A 27580-nucleotide genomic window follows, 5' to 3' on the forward strand; every position below is an offset into this window, starting at 1 on the left:
GGACCATACAACGGCTGATTGAGGTCAAGGTGTGAGGTTTGGTCCGTGATTTGTCACAGATGGGATGCAGCTGCTGCCGGTTTGTCAGCTGTTGAACGGAGAGCGGACTTGGATGTGATGCGGGACACTACCGGGAGAAGGTAAGTGATAAACGAGGCAGGATTGTTAATATGTCAATATAGTTCTAACTCGGAGCGTGTCGGCTCTTCTCTGTGGGGGAACTTCTTACTGTGACTTTTTGAACATTTTAATGAGGATGTTGCCGACTGTTGTCCTGTTGGTATTGGGGAAATAATTGAGTTTCTGAGTAAGGGAAAACAATTATAACGTATTAGGCTAATTGTGCTGATTTTTTTTTTTTTTTTACTTAATCATTTTCACAAAAGACAGGTTCGAGATGTATTGTATAGTAATAACATACCGAGTTATTCTCACCTTTGAAAACACATCTCATTGAAATCTGAAACTATACAATTTATTTCGTATAAAACATGCTTTAGCCTATAGGTTACTATTTCCCATACCGATCCTTTTATCCTTATCAATCTTATTACCAAAAGATAGAATATTAATTCCAACGCTGAAACTAAAACAGCATACTTATGTCTTAATAAAACTGTTAAAGGAACCAAAACAATAGCTTAGTAGAGACCAGTAAGTTATCAACATTAAACACGATTGATATTGACTGAACTCCAATAGTATAAAATGTAAGTACCCTACGCTTCTGTGTATTGGACACTCCAAATGGTTTTACTTTTTACCAAATGTGAAGGTTACCTTTTCACCTCTCTCTAAGTCCCTCCACTGTTTGAAGTCCCACCTCCCCTTGATCTGGTTAAGTCCCTGCAGAGACGCTCCAAATGTTTTAACGTATCCCTTCTGCACAATTGCCCTCATCAGTCTTTATTGTCCATATTACATTGCATTAGTGTCCGCAGAGGCTCCAATGGAATGATGCCTTGCTGAATGATTTTGTTTAGCCTCCATTTGGGTTGAGGTAAAATGGATGATATAATACCTTTCATCTTATTTCATCTCAAGTTTTCATGTGCGAAACCCTCTGGTGGCCTAAGTGTTATCATATTTGGTTTGGAGGCATTCTTCAAGATAAGAAAGTTCAGTTAAAGGACACCTAAACATACTGCAATTTCCAGAGTGAGATAATGAGATTGCATGAAAAGGCTAAATTAACTTATCTGGAAGGGAAACATATGGTTTAAGTGTGTAAAAAAGCAGGTATAGACACAGTGCGTACTATCAGGGTTGTTAGTAACATCTAGTGGTGAGATTCCCCTCCGTTTTGGATCATTTACAGAAGCTACGGTGGCCTTCAAGGAGCTAGTTAGTAGTTACTATAAAAATGGCATCATCTAGACATGTCTCTAGTCTTTCCACAATATCAAGTGATGAGGTGAAGATGTATTTAGTTATTTATTCTATTGTACTTCTTCTTTGTCTTCCAAGGTGCATTTCCAGCAGACACCCACTATATTAAGACAAATAAGGCTGATAGGTTTGTCTGTTATGTGCTACTGTAGAAACATTCCAGTACAACGTGTCGGTGCGCCCTGCTAGATACATTCTATTTTCAAGAGATATACACTCATTAAAACATACTTATGAATATTAAATTATATTTCTACCAAGTCTGTTCTGAAAAACACAAGTAAATTCTACTTACTGAACCTTTAACCACACTGAAATCTTCAAATGATTTTAACAACTCTGTCTGTGACAAATTGTCACATCAAAATCATCTGTATGAAACTCCCATCCGCATAATCGAGAAGTACACTGACTTTGCTGTGATTTATGCACCACGCACACTAAAGTGGTTTTTTTCCCGGTTGCGTGACTTTGTGTAAATTGTAATTTTTCGGTAACTTAATTTCAAGTCGGCACACATCAGGCACACATGACTGGGCGCTGACTTCCAAAGACATGTGCAGCCTCTCCTTTTTAAAATAAAAGATGGAGACGATGCAAAATTGTTTCCTGAATAATTTTTTTTGTGGTTGGCTCTGAGTAGCCCTCACATCCCAACGACCCCCCCTTTAATGCCTGTGTTGAAAAGGATCCTCACTCTCACTCCCTACTCTACTATTAATTGATCCATCCCTTTCAATTCCCAAACCCAATTCACCACAGAGGTTGTTTAAAGAGACAGCATTTCACAATGCAGCAGAGTGCATTCTTTCTCCCTCTTTGCACTTCTCTGATACACACTTCATCTCTTTCAAAACACTTATTTGACGGATTACTTACTGTGGGTTTTAGATGGATGTAACCTCATGTTTTATTTGATTATTGTTTGCCTCTATATCTGTCTTGCACTTTACCTTAACAGACGAAGCACACAGTCTGTCTCCTCTTTGCTAAGATTTATTCCATTTGTCCTGGGATACCTTGTGTATATAACGATGTGTGAGGGTTTGACTTTTTGGCTTCTCCTTCTCACTCACTAGAAGTCATGTAGGTGAAGTTAGAAGGGTCACTGAAAACAGCAGAGTTTCATATCATCATAATTGCTTTCACAGCTCTGCGCACTCTGCAGATTTAGTGTTTATTGCCCTGTCGCAGAAAAAAAGAAATTTATAAGCAGCCATATGTCTGAATGGCCGCTCTTGAGCTCAATCTCTGCTTTCCTCGTACGAGAGAGACAGTAAAGCCAGCAATGTTGACAACACTGTATTTTACTGCTAGACAGATAGCTCTACAAAATATGTGCAATGTTGTCTGTTGAAGAAAAACTAAGACTCCTTGTGAATTGTCAGTTGCTGTGTGTACTAGAATGCACGTCCCTGCAGTTTAATTTGCTTGCAAAAGTCACTGGCTGCTCGTTAAAACTTGTGAAAGAAGGAACATGAGGGCTTTTGGGAGGGATAAAGAGTATAGGAACAGGGGATGAGAAGAAGTGCTAGACGAACAAAATATGTTTCTCCCCAAAACTCAGCAGAGAGGTCATTACACTGCAGCCAAACATCCACATCACTCTCGTATACAGTCAGTCTATGGTCACAACTCTTTCTGGCCTCTCAGTGAAAGAGGAATGAAAGATGTATCGCAAATGTGAAGGAATATTTCTCTTTTTTCTGTTTTTTGTATGTTTCTAGTGGTGTATGGGGCAGGAAAGGCCATGGATATAATAGACCTGTCAAGTTCCTCCAGAGGGGATCTATGGGAGAGGGGGAGCATGGGATTAAGACAGGGAGCGGAGGAGGAGATAAGGGCAAAGGATGGATGGGGTGAACGATGGTGGATGTAATTGAAGGGAGATTTAGGATGGAAAACTAAGGCATCTGTCAATAAAGGTTTTTGAAGGGATAAGAGCTCAGGTGATGACAAGATGACACCTTAGACAGGAAGCTGTGATTCAATTACACAGCGCAAAAAAAGGAAATGACAAGCCTTGAAAATAGAGATTAATACTTTGTATCTGTTGCTCACACATGATCATCACTTGCCATCTACATGGTATCAAACCCAGCAGGATACTTTTGGTGTTTTTCTTTTCAATCCCAGTTTTCTGTTTTTTTTAACCTTTATTTATACAGATAAATCCCATTGAGACCGAAGATTCTTTTACAAGGGAGACCTGTTTTCCTTTCCCATGTTACCATTCACACACACATTCATACACCGATAGCAGACTAACTATCGACATTCATACGAGGCAAGGTGGGTGAAGTGTCTTGCCCAAGGACACAACAACCATGACACAAGTGGCAGGGCGGTGATCGAACCTCCAACCCTTTGATCATCAGCCGACCCGCTCTACCAACTGAGCCACAGTCGCCCGCAAATGGGAAAAACATATTCATTTTGCCCAAAACGGTTTAGCTGTAATGTGAACTACATTAAAGGGGGCGGAAACTTTGTATAATGTCTTTGTTCACAGCAACAACAAAAAAAAACATTAGTTGACTTATGTTCCTTGCGTAACATCAAGAGTAATCGCTGCTGCAGCCAGAGATTTTTTGAAATGTCTGTTTTATTTAGCATGTTTGTGTCCTGCACCTCTTTATTTCCCAACACATTTACCTCTGCTGGTTCATTTTCCAAAATGAAATAATATTTAACTGGCTTTTGCAACCTTGTTTTCTGGCTACACACTCAAATTAGACTTTGCTCTTCCTTTATGATAAATGTGAGCCCTGTTCAAAGTAAATTGAGGTTCTCTTGAGCAATGGCGCCAAAGGAGTTATGTCAGATATATTCACTGGAAAAGAACATTTTACACTGTGGGCTGTGTTTCTCTTTGGTGCCTGTTGCTTGGATGAAGCCGTCTTGTGAAACTCGCTCCAGTACCAAATTGGGTATTTCCTTTTTAGCTGTTCCTTTACTGGTATGTACCAATTAAGTCATCACAACCTTGGTTAGGAGTTTGGAAACTTAAATAAAGTTAGGTCAACAAAGTAATTAGCTTTGATGGTTAGATTTCGTCTGTCTTCTGATTTTCCGCCACATTAACCCCACTGAGAAAGTTTCGTTCTTCTTGTAAATTTACTTTTTACCATGGTTTAATTAGGGTCATTCCACACACGTTTGGGGGAACTCTGCACTGCTTGAGAGCGTCGCTGATCCACATTAATGATGCTAATCCACATAATGATGCTCTTACTGGAAGAAGGTGACATTTATGGTGATTGAAACTATGAAAGGAAATCAGACCAAAAATAAACTCTTAAGTACAGGGGAACATAAGCAATGAAGTTGGCCCTAATCAGACCAAGTCATACAGAGACACAGTAAAACAACTTCTTACTGGCCATTGTCACTCCAAGTGCGCCCTTGCAGTGATGCGATCTCCTGAAATAGTACCTCATGAAATTGAATGAAATTTGTAGCCCTGGCCATGTGTGAAATTAAATTGACTCCTTAGAGCAAGGATCATTAGACCCTGTTTTCTAAGGAAACCAATGAAGTGATGGTTACATTGCAATGGCATTTTCTCTTATAATCAATAAAAACTGCCAATGGGGTGACTGTAATTGAGTAGCACAGTACATACAAGTGCTGGTCAGAGCCAAGCAGAGTTACCTGCTGTTTGTAATGCCAACCTCAAATTCTCATTTTCCATTCCGCTTGCAAATTACTTTCAGTGGAAATGATTTATTTGGCTGGTATTTAGGAGCAATCAATTCTGTGTGTGTGCATAATTTTAATCAATGCTTGCAGAGTTTTTCACCACAGCTGCGGTTTAAAAGTATTTTTCCTATGATTTAAAGGTGTAAAGCTTAGCTGAGAAAGCGGTTCATAGTATTTGGTGTTGCTAAAATGATCAAAATGATATATATATACAGTAGTTTGTTTTGCATTTAAAATATATATGGAAAATATGTCAAGGTAGAAAGGTGACATGGGGAGAGGGAGAGGGGGGAATGACATGCATCAAAGGTCGCTGGCTGGAATCAAACTGACGACGATGTGATTATGTGGCATCCAGGGTAACCGCTCGGCTAACATGGAAGGGAAGGGAAGAAGCAGTTGAAGAATGCTGTTATTACGGTGGCCGACATAGCATTTAAAGGTCAATCATATAAATACAGAAATGAGAAAAGTGACTATAGCTGCTGCTCTTCCATTATTCTGCTCCTTCATCTGTTTGTGTTTGGTTTCCAGTTGCAAGAAAGACATTAATGTGTTGGGGGAAAAAAACAACATTTAACGACAAGCTGTCAGTAGTTGAAGATTATTTTGTTAATTTGGTTTCTGAAGAAATTACGAGATGTTGTTGTTGTGATCAAGCTAAGTCTTATGAACATGTTTTTTTCAAATTGAATGCTTTTAACGTTAATAAATACATTAAGTGCTCGGGGCAATACAATTCCCAGTACTCTGCTGATTACTTTGACAGCAGCAGCTTTGTTGAAGCACAACACTGCAGTCTGTTAGCGATTAGTATTTTGCTCATCTGGTACTCTGTCTTTGGGGCATCTCTCTCTCTCTCTCTCTCTCTCTCTGACAACGTGTAAGAGTTATTTTTGGGGCTTCTTTGCCTTTATTATAGGGATTAGAGGCAGATAGGAAATGTAGGGAAAGAGAAAGTTGTGACTTGCAACAAAGGTCACTTCCTGGAGTCGAACCAACAATGTTGCCGTTATATGGCATGTGTGGTAACTACTCATCCACCAATACGATCCTCTCTGTGACAATTTTGAACTGATTTATAATAGAAAATGAGATGAGATTTGCCCGGTTTAATTCAACTTCCCAAACATTGTTGACAGAAAGCAATTTAGTTTTAGTCCAGAAAAAAGAAAAAAAAAATCTTCTTTTTTTTCTTCTTCCATCAAGAGGATCGTATATTTTAAGCTTTTGTTTAAAACAAGTGATTCATTTTAGGGGTGCAACAAAAAAGTTGTTCCAACATTGATAAATTTGTGTTTTTCTAATTGAATTTAAGTTTTTTCCAAAATTTCAAGAAGAGTTCCTTGGTTGTGTTTGTTTGTCTGTCATTTGAAAAATTTGCCAGCTGTTCATCTGATCTACTACAAACCTGGCAGCTGTGTTTCTGAGGACCAAAGGGAGTGTCAAGTTGTTTGGATAAGTGGTTATGTAGAAAAACTGCAAAAGAAACAAGTTCAAGCCAGCAGGACAATGATGCAGGAGTATGCTGCTACTTTTATTTAAGTTGTCAAGCAGCTAATACTAGCCATTTAGCCTTCCAACCTTTTACTCAAGGACACTTCAGCTCTTGCCTTAAAGGTTCAGTAAGCGGAATGGTCAGTTTAGCTAACTTCCTGTCAGTTACTGCAGTTAGCAGTCCCCTCCCTTGTCCCCACATCACCACATTAATGCACTGCAGTCTTCAAGAAGCGAGTTATCCAGCATCATCTCATATCCGTAAGTGTGATAAAACATGATAAAAAATAATCAAAACAGACATTGGGAAGGATTTTTACCTGCTCCGCCATTGTAGGCGCATACACATTAACCCATCTGTTGCTCTGCACGTGCACCGTCAGTGAGACGGGTGCCGGTTTGTAGCGTTCTCTCTTTTGATTGGATACCAGTAGTGGGCTCACAGAAAAGTTTATTTTGCCGATTACATGCACAGCGGTTGACTTAGAGATTGGCTTTATGAAACGCGCACACTTTATAAGACAAGTGATCACTGTATGAATAAAGAGCGATTTTACACTTATATTAACATAAATAAATTGCTTACACCTTTAATGGAGCATTTTAAATGATTTAACACTAATTTACCATAATGGAAAAACAGTTGTTTTTGATAAAATAATGTCTAGTGATTTTATTATTTTATTATTATGTTTTAGAAATGCAGTAGGAAAAAAAAATCTTTCCGTTTTTAAGTTGTATTCATCCTTTTTGACAATGATAAAGAAAAACAACTTGTATTTCAATTGAAATGTTTGTATTTTTAAACGAAAATCATATATACGCTAATTTTTCGGTGGGATATATTATTGATTGGTTGTTTCCTGGTAAAATATCTGAACATTTGCACCAAATGTCAAACACATGATGGTGAGTAGAATATATGAGCAGGTGGTGTAGCGGTTGCAAAATGCTCACTGAATTTCTTCATCACATTGGGACTGACTGAGAAGTTCATGCAGGAGACATGCTCCAAGTCAGTAGTCCCGTTCAACGTCATGTCTCTAATAAATATATTTTTCAGCTATTTGCCTGCTACTATACGGCCCTGTTGTTGGAGTGTATCAGAACAGTAGGCCAGAAATGAAAAAAGCGAAGAAAAGTTCTCATACATCATCATCATGTCTCGTGGTACTAATGAGTTTTGAGCAGAAGTTTGGACTGCACAAGATTTACTTTGAATAATGGCTCATTTGAGTAAGAAGTTTCTCCTGTCGCTTGCCCTAAATTGCTTTTTTATCTTGCTGTGGAAACATTTTATATGTAAATGCATTGGAAAGCGAGCCTATATATTTTGCAGCACTTGCACACTGATAAAGTTCAGTAGATATTTCTTTGGCAAAGGTGCTACGACAGATGCTTTGCACAGGCATTATCTTAACTAATGGGGGAAAATAAACCGTTTTTATGTCCCAATTCGGATGCATGACACTGTCAAGCTTTGTGAGGGACTATCAGCAATGAATAGATGTTGACCAGTCTTGAAAACATTGCTCCATTGCGCATATGGAGGGATTATTTGTGTTGCAGTATTGTTCTCTCTCGGCCACAAGCTCTCTATTGGGCCACAAACAATGGACAATTTCAAAGAGATTTGTTTAAAATGTGTCAAAGATACAAACACAAATGGGCAGCAACCAATGAGGACAGATAAATGAAATAAAGACTAGAGGCCAACCAATCCCTGAATTTGGTCGCTCAAACACTAAGTCAGCCAGTCACTCTGCGACATTCGTGTTTAGGACTGGCGCTCTGCGGTCAAAGGGCAGGGACAGTTACCAGCCCTACTCCATTGTCTGAGGAGGTTTTATTAAATTTTCGATCAAGTTAAGTGCCACATTTATTACATTTACGAGTTATAGCATTATTGAGACATTATTACATCATCGGGTGCTGCTACAAGGACGCTAGAATCAAGAACTTTGTAGTCACCTTGAGTTCAACCATTTAAACTGATTTTATGTGTGAAGGCAGTAATGGTAGTTTGCCCTTGAGTTACAAGGAGACCTTGACCATGTGGAGATATTTTGTTTCTGTTTCTGAGAGAGAGAGAGAGAGAGAGAGAGAGAGAGAGAGAGAGAGAGAGAGAGAGAGAGAGAGAGATAATTTGCAAGGTGCTGTTGTCTTGTTTGTATGCATATCTCTATGTGGGGCCCCCTGCTAAGTCTTGTCTCTTAGGTGAGAGCACAGACAAATTCCCTGCCCTGGTGCCACAATAACCTTTCCCCCCTACTTGAATTGAATGCGCCGCTGGGGGGGGGGTGGGGGGTGCATAAATAGGTCTCGGGGTCATTATATATTTTCTCTAACTCTCTTTTTGTGAATTTTCTACAGCCTGACCACGTCCACCGGAGCGTGACCATGACTTCACTCAACCAGTCAGATGAGCCCTCCCCTCCCTCCTTTCCTCTCTCCTCCATTGAGCACAATTTCTCCATCTTTGTCACCCATCATGACCCTGCATACACCCTCACATCCTTCCCCACTTCCTCTTCCTCCAACTTCCCCATGACGGCCTCCAACTGCAGCAGCCCGGCGTGGGCCTCCTCTCCTCCCTATAACTTCTACGCGGTGCTGCTGGTGCTGCTGATCTTCTGCGTGGTGTTCGGTAACGTGCTGGTGTGTGTGGCGGTGTCGAGGGAGCGCGCCCTGCAGACCACCACCAACTACCTCATCGTCTCACTGGCCGTGTCCGACATGCTGCTGGCCACGCTGGTCATGCCCTGGGGCGTCTACCTGGAGGTGTGTGTGTGTGTGTGTGTGTGTGTGTGTGTGTGTGTGTGTGTGTGTGTGTGTGTAGGCGTGTGTGTGTCTGCATCCTTATCTGTATTCATATATGTTTGGTAATCATAAAAAAACAAAAAGAAAATGCACGCCCTCAGTGTGATGGAGTTTGAAGTTATTGTGGGTTATAGTGTAATTTTCCATCGCAGCAAATGCAAAGCAGACGCAGTATCATCGGAATCTGGTGTTATAGCAAATGTTTGGTATTTGCGCTTGAAAAAACTGACAAAACGTTGCAGATTTATCGACTTATTTACTAATTTACTGAATAGTTGTCACAGTTCTGTAACAAACCACACAGCTTGCCTGAATGAACAGAGCAGGTAAAAGATATAAAGTCGAGGTATGAGGACGAGAAGCTAATCTGAAATTGGGAGGACACTTTGTTTTGAGGCTTAAGGTTACAGGGAGACAATGTATTTTCATGCAAGGTTAAACTGAATAATACAGAGCTTCACATTTCCATATATATTTGATTTTTTCCTGCTTCAATGATGCCAACTGTCCACTTCCTTAGAGCCTTTAGGGGGAACAAATTCAGATCATGTCGTCTAGTAAACAGCCCGAAAAACCCAAATAATGAATTTACTATCACATAAGTGATTTTACTAAAAGCATTCATCAACTGTTGAATGCATTTACTCTTTTCAAACATGTTGCTGATTAATTGCCAGGTGATTATTTCCCACGAATTATTAAACCGTGGCCACAAAATTAGTATCTCGTTCCCACAAATTATTAAACTGTGGCCACAGATGATTAAATCATGCAAACAGATCACTAAGTCGGGCAAACAGTTTTTTTTTTCGGATGTCACCAGAGGGGCTCCGTAAGTACTTGCCTTAAATATGTAATTAATTTACCCTCAGGCTCCTATGAATGCTAAGAAAGAAGTCAAGAGGTTTCTGTGCAGGGCCAAGCCACCTACTGAATAAAATAAGAAACCTCGAATGATCATCAATTTAACTTTAACATTGTGTGTGGGTAACTTAGGTCACGTAAATTGAATCAAATGTTAAGTATACTCGATTAAGCCCCGTTAAATATAAATGCTGCAATAAGTGAAGACATTAAAGTCCTTGGAAAGTACAGCAGTTAAAAAATAAAAGTGATGTAAAAGCATTGAATTAACCATAGTGTTATTTTGTGTTGGATTTGTTGAAGGTGGTGGGAGAATGGCGCTTCAGTCTCATCCACTGTGACATAATGCTCACCCTGGACGTCATGATGTGCACCGCCAGCATCCTCAACCTCTGTGCCATCAGCATCGACAGGTGTGCTCTTCCATTGAGTTTACTACTCTCTACCATAGACATGTTTATGTCTATGCTCTCTACTGGGTGTCTTGCTGCTCATCTTGTATTTGTTTGATTGGACTTCCATCTTTCTCTCTTTTCTAACAATGTATCTATTTTGCTCCAAAAGAAAAAAAAACAACAGAAAAAAAACTAAATAGTTGTACAAGTACACGTGCACACACACACACACACACACACACACACACACACACACACACACACACACACACACACACTCACTAAAACTTTCAACATGCATCCATCATCTAGCTGTCAAAGAGCAGCAAGACAGAAGCTGTAATCATCTGTTCTGTCAGAAGGAAATGACAGGGCTTCACTGCGTTCCTTTACATCGTCCTAAAGGGGCCTTGATGTTCGATGAGTTGGTGTTCCGGGGGGAGGTGGCCAGACATTCTGCGGGGGCGGAGGGGTCGTAGTCACTCTGAGAACTTGACACATTGATTTGTACCAGATTGGATTTGGGAAATTTGGTGCAATAACCATTGATTTAGTCTAATTGCTCTGTCGCAGCAGTATACCCTAAAGGCCGAATTCCACCGGCTGCGTCTCCGGTCCTTCTCCGCTCCAGCACGGCAGAAACAGTAATACAATTAAGAGCAGTCAGTGGGTGAGTTTCCACCACGTCCGCTGCACCGTCTCTCTGCTCCGCTGCTGCTCCAGCTCTCTGGTGAAATACGCACTGCTTCTATTTCTGCCGGATGCCTGAGCTCACCGCATCAATTTAGCACAGAACACTTCGAGATAGACAGGAACACAGGCGCCGACAAAACAATAAAACCTCCGGTTAATTTTCAAAATAAGACACTCGGTGTTCACTGCAGGTGACATTCTCAAAACAGAGACACATACAAGCATGTCCACTGTTCTTTTACTCGTTCGGATGGGAACAATAACCTTCCCTGCGTTCGTTGTTGTGTAAATACCATATAGGAGAATCATATTATCAAGAGCGATCGCCCGTCACTTTCATTACCGCGGGAACTCCTCGTTCTCGCGACTCCAGCTGTTCAGCGGAGCTGGCAGTGCCTGCTTTGAAAACGGAGCCGGTGGGTATTGACGGACGTGGGCGCACGGAGCAAAACCGTTGGACACCGCACGCGCAGCCAGTGGAATTCCGGGGTAATACGTAGGTTACAGTCATTCAAGCTGTCTTGGATTCATGCCCCAGCAATTTAAAATTAAATAGTGACTACACGGTTACATTCCTGACATCTTTAATGAACAGTGTGAGTCGAAGCTCTTTTTATACACAATCCTCTAATTGTGGGTAGGTCGAATGGAAAGTAATTGGATTAATATGCATAAACCCACATTTAGTCTAATAGGCCTATAGTGTGTCTACTTTATAATTACTACTGCATATTTGTAGCCTTGTTAGTGGCATACCTATAGGGATCAGTGTTGCCAATTCAGTGACATTCTCTCTTGACTTTTAACTATTTTCACCAAAAAGCTACAAATCCACCATTTTTTTATTAGACAGATATTATCTCCTTAACCCAATTTACCTACAGCACTGCTGTACACTCTTTCTTGGTTTAAATGTTTTTCATGTCTTCATAGTACATATTGTGACTATATTCGTTTAAAATGTAATATTGTCCTTTAGTTATCTAGAACTACCTTTTAGACCAAAAAGTCCTGTTGAACAACTCATTGCCCTGCACATCCATAATTCCCACAACCAGTAAGGCTTCACTGCGCTCTTTACATCGTCCTAAAGGGGCCTTGATGTTTGATGAGTTGGTGTTCCGGGGGGGATTTGGTCAGACATGCTGCGGGGGGGTGTCGTTATCACTCTGAGAACTTGACACATTGATTTGCACCAGATTAGATTTGGGAAATTTGGCGCAATAACCATTGATTTAGTCTAATTGCTCTGTGCAGCAGTAGACCCTAATAGGTTGCAGTCATTAAAGCTGTCTTGGATTCATGCCCCAGCAATTTCAAATTAAATAGTGACTACAAGGTTACATTTCTGACATCTTTAATGAACAGTGTGAGTCGAAGCTCTTTTTATACACAATCCTCTAATTGTGGTAGCCTTGTCCAACCAGACCATCGTACTTAATTTCATTTGTACAGAAGGTCTGGAAGTGCTGTAATTGGCAAACGTTCACTCACTTGTAGGCGGGTGTCTGCTGAAGTTTAAAACTATTGGATCTGCCCAGTGCCACTCTGGATTAGCCAACCAATCGCATAACGTTTGGTCGTCACGTGTGTCATGAGCCGGCTTCTGACGGTGCGTTCCAGTTGTACAGGGAACTCGGAAATTTCCGACTTCACTACATATTGTGGTCTATGGATGTATCGGTACCTGCCAACGGTAACTTGCTAGAGCCTAATGTTTAGTTATTTGGAAGAGAAAGGTTGTCGGCGTCCATACTTTCGCAAACAGATGCACTGGAACACAGACAAGTCGGAACTCGGAACTACCAAGTCGGAAATCTCCGAGTTCCGAGTATAAAGGAACGCAGCATTCAACTGACACTGGAGCGCGACTTCGACGTCATCGTTCTCAGCCACTCGCTCTGTTCGCTGATTGGACGTTCCGAAATTTTCCTGTGCTAAAGTTGAGGAATTCACCGCAGCCCCAGACTGACTACTGAAGGGAAAATGAAATGTGAGCGGAAGGTAGGCGGGCGGAGCCAGGCTATAATTGTGGGTAGGTCGAATGGAAAGTAATTGGATTAATTAGCATGAACCCAAATTTAGTCTAATAGGCCTATAGTGTGTCTACTTTATAATTACTACTGCATATGTGTAGCCTTGTTAGTGGCATACCTATAGGGATCAGTGTTGCCAATTCAGTGACATTCTCTCTTGACTTTTAACTATTTTCACCAAAAAGCTACAAATCCACCATTTTTTATTAGACAGACATTATATCCTTAACCCAATTTACCTACAGCACTGACTGCTGTACACTCTTTCTTGGTTTAAATGTTTTGCATGTCTTCATAGTACATATTGTGACTATATTCGTTTAAAATGTAATATTGTCCTTTAGTTATCTAGAACTACCTTTTAGACCAAAAAGTCCTGTTAAACAACTCATTGCCCTGCACAATCCCAGCATAATTCCCACAACCAGTATATTCCAGATGTCAAACGTGTATAGACTACATGTTGCAGATTTCCACTCCTTTCAATAAAGATTATATTCTATTCTAAACACCAAAGACTTGCTCGGGATTGAATCTATTGAAAGCTGAATATCGTCTCTTGGGTAACACTGTGTTTGTGTCCGAGACCCTACGCCCACATACAGGATTACAGCAGCCCGCTGAAGACGACTGCACTTACAGCAGACAATTCTAATTGGTTTTGACATTCTGGCAGGTGTGTGCATTTCGTGTCCTTGTGGCTGTAATACAAGCATTGACAGCTTATGTCTGTTTGAAAAGGAAACTGGGAATTTGCATGTCTGTGGAGAATACATTTCTTTTAAATAGGTTCAGTCATGTTGACGGTAGGTATGATGAAGTCTGAAGAAGCAATGTAATGTTAAATCTGTGTCAACCTGTTCAAATACAGACACCATGGATAAGAGTATGAGAGGCATTCTGATGTACTTTCTTGCGTGCTTGATGCATCTTTTTGTGTATGTACTATTACAGATACACAGCCGTGGCCATGCCGATGCTCTACAACACCAGATACAGTTCCAGGAGGAGGGTGTCAGTGATGATCGCTGTGGTGTGGTTCCTCTCTTTTGCCATCTCCTGCCCTTTGCTGTTTGGACTCAACAACACTGGTAACAGCTACAATTTTAGTGTCATACAGTAAATGCTTTGGTTTACTGCCCTTGAGCCTTTTCCTAGTTGAAGTTGTGACCAGTTTTTGAAATAAAATTACCAACATTTCTGATAACCACTAAACTATCTCTGTAACCAAACACAGTCCACATTCTGATGAAGGCCCTGAGATGTTTCTGAAAGCTTCGGAAAGATCTACTATTTCTGAACTTTCAAGAGTTAAATTATCCCTGATTTGCAATTGTTGCTTCAGGCCATATTTCCGAGTGTACAATTTCCCCTCCGATTTGACGTTTGTTCTTCTGATTGCTGAGTGTGACTGTTACCCAAGAAGAATGGAATGCATTTGTGAAACCATTGACAGTTTAAACCCTTTGTCAGACGCGCCGCATAATTTCGATCTTAAATCACAGCATTTGATATTTCCTAATCACATGGAAATTGCTATATTGATTGGAAATCCATTTCTTGTCCAACAGTACCACTTATTATTTCCATGCATTACAAAACGTGACTGTTTGCAGTGGGAAAAGGCTTTTGTGTGAAATAATGTTGGGATCCTCCTTTTTTCCACTTCCATTCAAGAGCCTGGTTACAGGTGCAGCATCTACTTTAGAAGAAACTGGTGGAAAAGCTTGTTTGGCTTCAGCATGTATTTAAAGATATCCTATTATACTACTTTTCTGGTCTTAATTTCTCATTAATGACTCCTATAGAGCAACCTGACACGGATCACAGCACAAAAAACCATGTAGATTGTAGAACTCTTCCTCTCATCTGGGTGCATTCAGCAGTCTCTGTCCACACTCGGCTTTGTGCTTCTACGCCCCCTCGCCCCCCTCCTGCAAACCCCACTCCGTTGTGATTGGTTACCTTCCTTCCGGAACGCTTTCAGCAGCTTGGGGCAGATATGAGCAGGCAGGTGGGGGCATGGCCGGAGCGTGCCTGAGCACGTTGCAGCATTAACATACACTCAACAAAAATATAAACGCAACACTTTTGTTTTTGCTCCCATTTTTCATGAGATGGACTTAAAGATCTAAAATTCATTCCAGATACACAATTGTACCATTTCTCTCAAACATTGTTCACAAATCTGTCTAAATGTGTGATAGTGAGCACTTCTGCTTTGCTGAGATAATCCATCCCACCTCACAGGTGTGCCACATCAAGATGCTGATCTAACATCATGATTAGTGCACAGGTGTGCCTTAGACTGTCCACAATAAAAGGCCACTCTGAAATGTGCATTTTTTTGCTTTATTAGGGGTCTGGGGACTCAGAACCAGTCAGTATCTGGTGTGACCACCATTTGCCTCATGCAGTGCAACACATCTTCTTCGCATAGAGTTTATCAGATTGTCAATTGTGGCCTGTGGAATGTTGGTCCACTCCTCTTCAATGGCTGTACGAAGTTGCTGGAGACGGCTAATGGTGGAGAAATGAACATTCAATGCACGAGCAACAGATCTGGTTGACATTCCTGCTGTCAGCATGCCAATTGCACGCTCCCTCAATGCTTGTGGCATCTGTGGCATTTTGCTGTGAGACAAAACTGCACATTTCAGGGTGGCCTTTTATTGTGGACAGTCTAAGGCACACTTGTGCACTAATCATGATGTCAGATCAGCATCTTGATGTGGCACACCTGTGAGGTGGGATGGATTATCTCAGCAAAGCAGAAGTGCTCACTATCACACATTTAGACAGATTTGTGTACAATGTTTGAGAGAAATGGTAATATTGTGTATCTGGAATGAATTTTAGATCTTTAAGTCCATCTCATGAAAAATGGGAGCAAAAACAAAAGTGTTGCGTTTATATTTTTATTGAGTGTACATGGAAAAATCCGGATTCGTTACGCAACGAATGCCGGAAATTTGAACAAGTGAATTCTGGACCGCCTGCCCTAGTGTTTAGTGCTCTGCACAGCCACCCCAGACGGTCAGCAGGGAATACGTCTAAATGCATGTAAGTCATTATTTGATACTTTAAAATGGTTGAATATGACTATAAATCATTATAACAACGTGTATAGGTCATACAAGTTGAAAAAGTATAATAGGTCCTCTTTAACGTTTGTTCTGCTTGTTTTACACCAACACAGGTTGAGTCTCTTTTTTTAAATGTATGCTAATTTGGCAATTTGAGATTAGGAATTGAGCTAGTTTAGTACACAGCTGTTAAATTTCTTTCGTCTTAATATTGCAGTATTCTGTCAACAAGATTCATCCGTCTCTAAGGTGTAATTTAAAAAAAGGGAAAAGCATAGCTAATAGAGCAGCAGGTGCAATTTCTTATGCGCATACACACTGCTGCAATATGCTGTTCCATCTGTTCCTGAATTTGATTTTCAAACGTTGATTAGATAGTTAACACATCACATACATCTGCTCAGGCAACACACCTCAGGACACAGTAAATCAGTAGACTTTATGCTTAAACATCCATTAGCTCTGACACACAGAGACCATTCGCTAATATTTCCATATGCGTGAATGACAGGTAAGGAATCAAGTGGGCACACATAATCCTTGATTCGTTTGTAGACTCACAAAAGGAGCAGGAGTGAAGGTCCTCCGCTGTTAATTTCTGCCTTAATGAAGGCAGCTGTGAGGAGGGACTTGGGCCTTGAATGTGCTCGCATTCAAGTGACAGGAAACCACTTGAGAATAAAAATAATGTGAGAGTCGACATCCGGCAGCGTCAGTTGCCAGTCCAAACACAGCAGCACAACAACAAGCAGAGAAGATGTGTCACTCTCCCCAGGGAACAGATGCTCATATGGTTATACAATGTTCTGTTTTCAAAAGGTGTTCGTTATAGATTTTCATTCTGTTCCTGTGCCAGCGCTTGCACTGAAATGAGCAAATCGCATGGGCATGTAAAAGTGTTAACCGAAACTCACATGAAAAGATCTCACGACAAGGGCCATTAACCAGATGTTCTGGAGCTGTACAACATATTGAAGTGGATGCACATGGACATAATTCATTTAAACTTCCTGATATGTGGGTTTGGCACTGAATGTTCAGTTATACAACCCTCACGCTAAAGGTTGACTCACGTTGATTCTTGATCTTGGAAAAAACTGTTGTACAACAAAACGTCTCACCACAAGGCCAGAACATGACCAACACGTCTGAAAAGAGTACTATAGCTATAGAAATCAACAGTTCGCTGACAACTCGGCAAACTCCATCTGCTGATTGAGGTAAAGCAATAGGGTCTAACCGGCTATGAAAGCTAATAATTGGACTTAGCGGTGAGATAAAAAAATGTCAACTAATGTTTTCGAGTACAAGAATAATGAACTTGCCAATTGTCTCATTTCTGTATTCCAAGAAAATAGTTCAATGTCAATGTAAAAAATTGATACCAATCTCATATCCATCAACAGTAAATATGAAGCTGCTGCTCTGTTTATGAGCATAAAACCTGGAAGCAGTGACAAACACCTAGTCTGACGGTCCAAAGAAAGCACATCTAAAAACATGTTGAATCTCTTTTGTTTAAAATGTAAAAATAAAAAAAAGATAAATAAATAATTTATATATTCATATATCGATCTCTCGACAGGGAATGTCTCTATTCCCCAAACCATTCCTTCAACATATTTCTGATTCTTGGGTCATAATGAAAGCATACATTGGCAACACTAAAGTAAAATCATGTTATAGTCTTCTGTCTTGTACTATATATTGTACATTCTCTGTTTTTTCCTCTTTTCTTCACTAAATTAGCCAACCGGGAAGGCACCGACTGCAGCTTTGCCGATCCGGCCTTCGTGGTTTACTCATCTGTGGCTTCCTTCTACGTTCCCTTCATCGTAACGTTGCTGGTGTATGTGCAGATCTGCTTTGTCCTGCGCAAAAGAGGCAGACGCACCGCCCCGCCGCGCAGACACGGCCTACACACACAAGGCGATGCTGAGGCAGGAGAGAGTCATCGACACAGGAAGGTAGGGACAGAACTTTTGAATGTCAACTGAAAAAAAAGTGTTGTGATGATTCTTGAACCATTTTCTTTATTGATATATATATAAAAAAAATGTTGCTCTTCAAATATCATCAACTTCAAAAATCCAATACTGGGCTTTTCCTAAGATATATAATTTTTAATCTCGAAACGCTTCCTCCTTTCCTTTCAGAATAAATGTACACAGCCAGAGGACGTGAAGTTGTGCACCCTGATCATGAGGCCCGCCACCGCCGGTCCACAGCGCAAGAAAGTGGTGAGTCACTTGTCACTTGATACAGCAGCACAAACGGTCTCTTTCTCTTCACCGTCACCTTCCTGTCCGTCTCTTACAATTGGCTGCCTCTGCAGTGATGCTCTGCCTGCTTCCTGTTACACTTACAACCCCCTACATTCATCAGGTCCTGCTCTTTCTTTCTTTCTTTCTTTTTACTTTTTTAATAATACAGACAAGAGATACACTTAGCACATACAACCTTTGATGACAAGACTAAACACAAAACATGGGAAACATGCAATGAGCAATTAAAAGGACAAAATAGTAATAATAATTTGATGGACAGTGCCAATTGATGTACTGTACTACGACATGCAGTGGTCTTGAGTCTTAGTCCCACTCTTCACAAGAGCAAATTTGATCCCATTTCATAGTGTGTAGTGCTACTTATTAATGGTGTGTTGCTATAATGTTCTCAAAGACATTCACAGTTTATTCTTGACAATTTTTTTTTTTATATATATATAATTATTGTCACTAGCTGAATAACTGTAGTTATTATCATTGGACAGTTTTCATCCATAACCCTCTTTCCCAGTCCTGTTCTTTGCGCTTCTTTCACATTGACTGTCAGTCATCCACATCTTGGTCTGTCCTCCTCCTCTCTCTCTCTGTGTGTCAGACCCTTGTAAAGGAGGCTGTGGTTCACCCGCTGGATGTGGAGCCGGGTCATTTCCTGCCGCAGACGGAGCATAGCCTGGCCCCCCCTCCTCTTCCTCTTCCTCTTCCTCTCACTTCCCCCCAACCCTCTGCTCACTCAGGACGGGCCTGCATCTCCCTGGCCATCTCGGTGGGACCCGCCCCTGCTCTGCCCTCCACAGTGACCCGCTCGGCCCTGATGCCCCGATCCCCCACCCTGGTGGACGGCATGCGGGGCCGCGAGGGATGGAGGGAGCGCAGCGCGGGCAGGGAGAAGTGGGCCATCACCAAGGAGAGGGTGAGAGGGAGGCTGTCGCAGCAGAAGGAGCGCAAGGCCACCCAGATGCTTGCCATTGTGCTAGGTGAGCGGAGAGAATGACAGACTGACTGATGGTTTGTGTGTGTGTGTGAAAATGGTATTTCTATTTGTGGCTCTCAGCTTAACAGTCAAAAGGACCCTGATGAAGCAGCAGAGGTGGAAAGTGTGCATACATACAAGTGATAGCGTTGTTCGCATTTCCTTGCGCAGCAGAACACAAACTCTTTATTGTCTGATATGTATCTGATCCAAAATAAGACAAAATGACGCGAGTAGGATTCTGTTGTGTCATAGAACATGCATAACATGCATGCGTGTGTGTGTGTCTGTGTATCTGTGTGTCTGTGTGTGTGGTAAATGGACTTGTATAGCGCTATATCTCCGTTTATCACAGACTCAAAGCGCTTTACATTGTTTTTGTACGCATTCACCCAGTCACACACACATTCATACACCGATAGCAGCAGCTACCACGCAGGATAGGCTTAGCACTAGGGTGCTAAGCTAACTAAGCTAACTATCGGGAGCAATTCGGGGTTCAGTGTCTTGCCCAGGGACACTTCGACATGTGGCGGGGAGACGGGGGATCGAACCTCCGACCCTGCACACCAGAGGCGAACTCCCTACCCACTTCGCCACTGCCGCCCTGTGTGTGCGTGCGTGTGTGCGTGCGTGCATGCATGCGTCTTTAATCTTAAAAAAAACACACAACAATATAAAAATGCATTCCACAATATTAACATATCATAATACACTTTATTTATATAACACTTTTTCAAAATGTAGTCACAACACAATATCCTTGAACATATCTGTTATTTGTAATGTCTAATCTTTATGTATGTTATTGTTACTAGAATTATTTCATCAAACTACCCAAGTGTTTGAATAATTGAAACTGAGTCAGGCCTTCTTGAAAGCAGGGGCCTGTTTCAGGTAGCTGGTTTTACATACTCTGGGTTGATAAGCAACTCTGGGTTTTCGGTTTCAGAACAGTGGATCAGCGTTGGGTTTATCAACTCTGAGCGTGTTCACTCTGGGTGGAGCGTGTGCATAAAAGCCATCGTCAATGGATCGCTGATAACATGATTCACCATGGAAACAGAAGAAACAAATGATTGATCCTCCCACTTCTCCACTTCTCAAAAAAGAAAAAAAGAAATCTCCGCTCCTCCCACTAGAGTTAGAAATATTAACGAATGAGTTTATGGTAGCCTATGGAGAAGAATTAACGGGATATTGTCTCATAACTCTGATCTAATCTCCTCGGCAATTCAGAAAAAAAACAGAGCAAACATTTTTTGTCAAGATAATCATTTCGCTTCCGTATGAGAAGCCATAGTCTATTTTAAAAAGTTACGCATATCAGCTGTAAAGTAATAAAGCTGGCGCGGCACAGCATTGCTGACAGTGCCTAAAGCCTACTGTGCAGTAAACAGAACAGACTGTCGCTTCTTTTAAATGGGGAGTGAAATACATTAACGTCAATACACATTAGGACAGTTTCCATTGAAGAGCCTGATTGATTTATTACCAGATCCATTTTCCTCAAGTGATCACAGTTTAAATTATTATATCATTTTTATATTCATATTAGGCTATTTAACGAGGCTTGTCTGTGACTTTAGGATCGCACAAGTGAACTACAACGATCGCGTGCAGCCGCAGCGTTACATAAATCCACCTGACATAAATCTGTTCAGTGGCACAGACGTTAAAAAACATACAATAGGCTACAAATAGGTTTATTAATCTGAATGTAGAGCATGTCACGATGTGTAAGGTGGCCGCCTATATGAACGGACCGAGGGCTGAGAACAAGGCTACTGATCAGATAAATGATTGGTCAAACGTAAAATCATCAGGAAATGATAAAAACATCCCGATGGAGATTTCTATAGAGTGATTTTGCTTCAAACTGTACAGGGACGCGTGTGACAGTGACACTCTTTCTTCAGTCGGAGCTGCGGCGTAAAGTGAAAACAAACTCGGGTAGGTCTAACCACCTATCCAGCAGGTTAGACCCACGGCGTATGTTGCCGCAGTAACTGACTCTCGGTTGCACTGAACCTGCTACCTGAAACGGAAAACCCAGAGTTTCCACCAACTCAGAGCGAACAAACTCTGGGTTGCCTCAAAACCAGCTACCTGAAACAGGCCCCAGGTGTTTACTTGCAAACAGCAAATGCAAGGGTCAAACAACATGTATCACAAGTGGGCTTACATGATTGAATACATCGAATGAACAGTGTACAGAGATTATATGCAAGAGAAGGTGGTGTGTGCGCAAACACATACTAGGTTTGGTGTGTCCAGCCCTTGTTTTGCTGGCGAAAGCAGAAATGTTTTTAATTAGGCAGATAACAGGATATGGGAAATTTAGGGAGTCTTTTCTTTTCAACCACTGTGCACATGAATGCGTCATACCTCTGTATGTGCCAAAATCTTATTAGGCAGTTTCTTCTTCAAGGCTAAACAACAAGTTTGTCCTAAAGTGTAGCAAAAACCCTTTGGAGTTGTCAGGTTTACTGGGACAAAGTTCAACAGCCAGAAAGCATGTATTGTGCATTAAAATATTATACAATCATAAAGCAAACTAAATTCTGTTAACATTCCACCCTTTTGTATAATATATAATGCTACATTCAGGTAACACTTCAAAGCAAAAGGGCAAAGCATATGAGTAAATATATTTCAGTCAAGCAGAAAAATATCTAGTACATCAACATCACAGTTGTGAAAATGCAAGTTTGTGTACTGGTGCAACATCGTCTATGTACAGTTTCAGAGAGGACAGTCTTTTGCAGAAGCCAGGGAACAGGAACCTAGGTCGTCTTGATGGTCAACAAGTCCCTTTTGTGGCATTTTGACGCAAAGTGTCCTTCATATCACAGTCACTGGGGGAATGGTTAGGCATTACCATAACCTATTCAGATTGTTCCTCAGTGTCCAATGTCCTTATTGAAGCATGGTCAGCTTCGTCTTCTTCTTGCATCTGAAAGCAGAATGAATTTGAGCAGTAACATGTTCTCAAAAGAAATGCTCATCATTCTGCCAGGGTTGTTTCTAAAATATCATCCTATCCATTTTGCTTGCTCTAGATGTCACAATTAACGCACAACAACATTTTAGGATAGGTTTGATTTCATTCTTCAGTTCACATTTTTTGTCTGTGTTTGGGCAGCATTCAAGCACACACAGGCAGGCAGGCCCTCCCTTTTCTGAATGGGACTGAATCACACACACACATTTTCCTTCAGATACTCCCATTTTTCACCTCACAGAGACTGCGTCTCCCACACACATTTTTACATGTGCTCTCTCCTTCTCTCTTTTCAAACATGCATTTCATCTATCACATAACACATTATGATCACATTGTTCAGCACACAAATCCCTTTTAACTTGTAGTTCAAATCAAAAGCATTGAATAATTCTTTTTAGTGAACATTTTCATAAAAAGAACACAAAAGAACGCTTTTTTTAAGTTTATGCTGGGACTTTAAATGATTGACTGCACCTTTAATCTTTAAGGTTCACTATGGGGCTTGGATTGGCAAGATATTTAGCTCTAAACTTTAAAGCGTTTAGCAATTTAGTCAGAACTCTGGTCAACAAGTCCCTTTTGTGGCATTTTGACGCAAAGTGTCCTTCATATCACAGTCACTGGGGGAATGGTTAGGCATTACCATAACCTATTCAGATTGTTCCTCAGTGTCCAATGTCCTTATTGAAGCATGGTCAGCTTCGTCTTCTTCTTGCATCTGAAAGCAGAATGAATTTGAGCAGTAACATGTTCTCAAAAGAAATGCTCATCATTCTGCCAGGGTTGTTTCTAAAATATCATCCTATCCATTTTGCTTGCTCTAGATGTCACAATTAACGCACAACAACATTTTAGGATAGGTTTGATTTCATTCTTCAGTTCACATTTTTTGTCTGTGTTTGGGCAGCATTCAAGCACACACAGGCAGGCAGGCCCTCCCTTTTCTGAATGGGACTGAATCACACACACACATTTTCCTTCAGATACTCCCATTTTTCACCTCACAGAGACTGCGTCTCCCACACACATTTTTACATGTGCTCTCTCCTTCTCTCTTTTCAAACATGCATTTCATCTATCACATAACACATTATGATCACATTGTTCAGCACACAAATCCCTTTTAACTTGTAGTTCAAATCAAAAGCATTGAATAATTCTTTTTAGTGAACATTTTCATAAAAAGAACACAAAAGAACGCTTTTTTTAAGTTTATGCTGGGACTTTAAATGATTGACTGCACCTTTAATCTTTAAGGTTCACTATGGGGCTTGGATTGGCAAGATATTTAGCTCTAAACTTTAAAGCGTTTAGCAATTTAGTCAGAACTCTGGTCATCTTTAGGAGACAAGCATTTTATAACCCTTTGTCTTGATAAGACTTTGCAGTACATTCATTTTCTCTGATAGGCATTTTTACAAGTAATTTAATTTTTAAAATGTAAAATCTAATATCAAATTACCCAGTAATCAATTTAACAGGGTGGAGACCCCTATTCCAGGGATGGAAATTAACTTTTTTGCCTACCAGCCACTGTGGCAGGTAGATTTAAAAATCTACCTGCCACTCATCTTTTTTACCAGCCACTTTTTATACGCAATATCTTTTTTAATATATGTGTTAATGTTAAACAATACAATAGTAAGAATAGCTAATGAAAGTGTTTTTCATACAAATGTTTTCCATCAGAAGTCATTTCTACTGTTAGTAGGTGCTACCAAGGAACTGAGTTGCAAATTAAATGGTACACTCTTACTATATATGATACACAATACACGCCATCTTTATTTCAAAACATTGTATAATTGAACTCCATATATACTCTGGGTTCAATGCAACTTTTTTTCCCAACTGGCCCGCTTGGCCAATAGATCCGAGTTTTACTGGCCCCTTGTATATTTTCACTGGCCCTGCAGACACCTTTTTTTCATCATTTAGTCAATAATTATAATACAGTATTGAAGTTACCTTTAGATTTCTTTTTTCTTTTTAGTTAATGATATGAAATGTTGATATTGTTTATCACTTTCTCCATATGCATTAGGGATGTGAATGTGTCGACACATTGACCGGTTTTCCACTTGCGCTCAAGTCGAATTTAAAAATAGAAATCTGAAAATCAGGGAGTTATGCCGTTTTATTAATGGGAGATGTCACCGTGTCACGTCTGGTCGTGAGCGCGCTGCAGGAGCGTCACTTCTGCAAGGTGCGTGCATGAAGTAATCAGCTACACATAAGAGTCCGGTGTGGGACCATTTTTTCACTGTTGATAAAAAACAGTGCAGTGCAAAAGATGCAGCATAATGTTAAACGCTCGTCTGAGACTATGACGTTAAATCATCTAGAAACACACGATGCCTTCGTCCGAGCAAAGCAGCGTTTCACCGTGAGATCACTAGTGAGTGCGCGAGCCACCGCACGGGGAAGAACTCTGTGGTTTGAGGCTCAAATAATACCCGGGGATATTCTCCCCGTTAGCGATACCGATGGGAAAGGCTTCCCTGTTTGTATGCGATCTGATTGTATGTCTCGAGCCTTAAATACAAAGCCATGTCGGCAAACTGACTGCGCGACTCAAGGGACTGTATGTGAGCCGAATCCCTCCGTTAGTTTCTGTTTCAGCCGACACAATTAAAATCACCTCTAAGCACGGACAGCGTTTAAATAAAGCATCTCATTTGTATGACCATTAGGGCTTTGATGCCAATACTGTAACAACGGCGGCAGCTCTGCTGCTTAAAGGAAAAGCGCAGTTTTCACTTTATTTTCAGCACCTCAACCTCTGCTGTGGGAAGAAAAAAAGGGGGCAAAGTAAGTCGATTGATTTGTCGACTTATGCCTCCACACGTTAACTCGCAGATAGTATTTCCTAGCGGAGCGGATCGCGCCGTAGTTCAGTTCGACTAGAAAGGCAAAAAGAAACTGTTGAACTGTGTAGCGCCCTGTCATCATGTTCATGACGAATGTATTAAATATGCAAATTAAATCGGACCTGACTGGAAAGTATTACCCGACACAGTGGCGGGTGAAGTGACACAATTTACACGCCAGCACGCAAATCTACCCGCATTTGGCGTGTGGCGGGTGTTAATTTCCATCCCTGCCCTATTCCCTCCAATTGATTAACAAAATTCACCAATTTAAAACTAGAACCCTCTATTTGATGCTTCCTAAACTGTTAGTAGTAAGACTAAATGAATAAGCTTTACTTATATACTTACTTACTTACTAAACACTTAGCAAACATCATGTGAAAAGTTTTTTTTTTTCTTAGTGACCCCCCTTTAACACTAATCACAGCTTTTTGTCCTTCCTAAACAGTGAAACTTCATAAACACTCGTATGATGTCTAACAGTAGTTTTTTCAACCGCAACCAATTGTTTTCATAAATTAAACTCTCAGTTTTATTCTAACTTCCTAGTGTCATGAAACAAAAGATAACTGCTAGACTTGGTTTTTTCAGACATCAACATCTGAATAAAAGGGAATGCGCCGAATCCCACACTAATGGCCATCTTTGAGACTTTATTTGTTGTGAGTGTATTTCCTCAAACACTACAGGTTGAGATAGGTTTGTCTCTAGTGCATCTTCCCAAACACTACAGGTTGAGATAGGTTTGTCTCTAGTGCATCTTCCCAAACACTACAGGTTGAGATAGGTTTGTGTCTAGTGCATCTTCCCAAACACTACAGGTTGGCACCCCAACGTGGGGCCCGAACAGGGACTTGAACCCTGTTCAAACCAAACAAATATAAAACAAAATCAGCTGTTAATATTCACCTGATTTCAAGAAAGCCTCGATTCGCTCAGGCTCTGGATTCCGTCACCCCCTCTCCGTCCAAGTAGAGTCTGCTGACGGCCTCTCCCTGTAGCAACGGGCTGGAGGTCTTCTGTGGAGAGTCCCAGACTCCCCCGTCTTCACGTGCAGGCTCTTCTTGTCCAGAGAAGAGGATGTTGGATCCGGCAACTCGAAGGACCATTTGTTACTAGAATTATTTCATCAAACTACCCAAGTGTTTGAATAATTGAAACTGAGTCAGGCCTTCTTGAAAGCAGGTGTTTACTTGCAAACAGCAAATGCAAGGGTCAAACAACATGTATCACAAGTGGGCTTACATGATTGAATACATCGAATGAACAGTGTACAGAGATTATATGCAAGAGAAGGTGGTGTGTGCGCAAACACATACTAGGTTTGGTGTGTCCAGCCCTTGTTTTGCTGGCGAAAGCAGAAACATTTTTAATTAGGCAGATAACAGGATATGGGAAATTTAGGGAGTCTTTTCTTTTCAACCACTGTGCACATGAATGCGTCATACCTCTGTATGTGCCAAAATCTTATTAGGCAGTTTCTTCTTCAAGGCTAAACAACAAGTTTGTCCTAAAGTGTAGCAAAAACCCTTTGGAGTTGTCAGGTTTACTGGGACAAAGTTCAACAGCCAGAAAGCATGTATTGTGCATTAAAATATTATACAATCATAAAGCAAACTAAATTCTGTTAACAGTTATGCCCCTGTAAATCACTTTGAATGGCCTTGTGTCTGAATTGTGCTATAAACTGGCCTCGCCTTGAACACTTTATGCCGCATACACTCCTCTGTTCTCTAATTCAGCTCCCGTCCCTGTTCCCCCAGGTGTGTTCATCATATGCTGGCTGCCTTTCTTCCTGACCCATGTACTGAAGGCCCACTGCAGGAGCTGCTGTATCTCGCCCTCTCTGTACAGCGCTGTCACCTGGCTGGGATACCTCAACAGCGCTGTCAACCCTGTCATCTACACCACCTTCAACATTGAGTTTCGCAAGGCTTTCATCAAGATCCTACACTGCTGA

The 27580-nt window shown here is 41.0% G+C and overlaps 1 protein-coding gene across 1 annotated transcript; it reads left to right on the forward strand.

The window, feature by feature from the left end:
- On the forward strand, window positions 1-27580 carry drd2l (dopamine receptor D2 like; the record flags this gene model as incomplete). The annotated part of the gene is made up of 8 exons (XM_080039056.1): window positions 1-140; window positions 8962-9369; window positions 10576-10685; window positions 14351-14487; window positions 18232-18449; window positions 18639-18722; window positions 19366-19744; window positions 27384-27580. Exons 2-8 carry the CDS (start codon window positions 8989-8991, stop codon window positions 27578-27580), a joined length of 1506 nt encoding a protein of 501 aa, XP_079895182.1. The 5' UTR covers window positions 1-140; window positions 8962-8988.

This window comes from Ammodytes marinus, assembly GCF_949987685.1.
Source record: "Ammodytes marinus genome assembly, chromosome: 13".
Classification (NCBI taxonomy): Eukaryota; Metazoa; Chordata; class Actinopteri; order Uranoscopiformes; family Ammodytidae; genus Ammodytes; species Ammodytes marinus.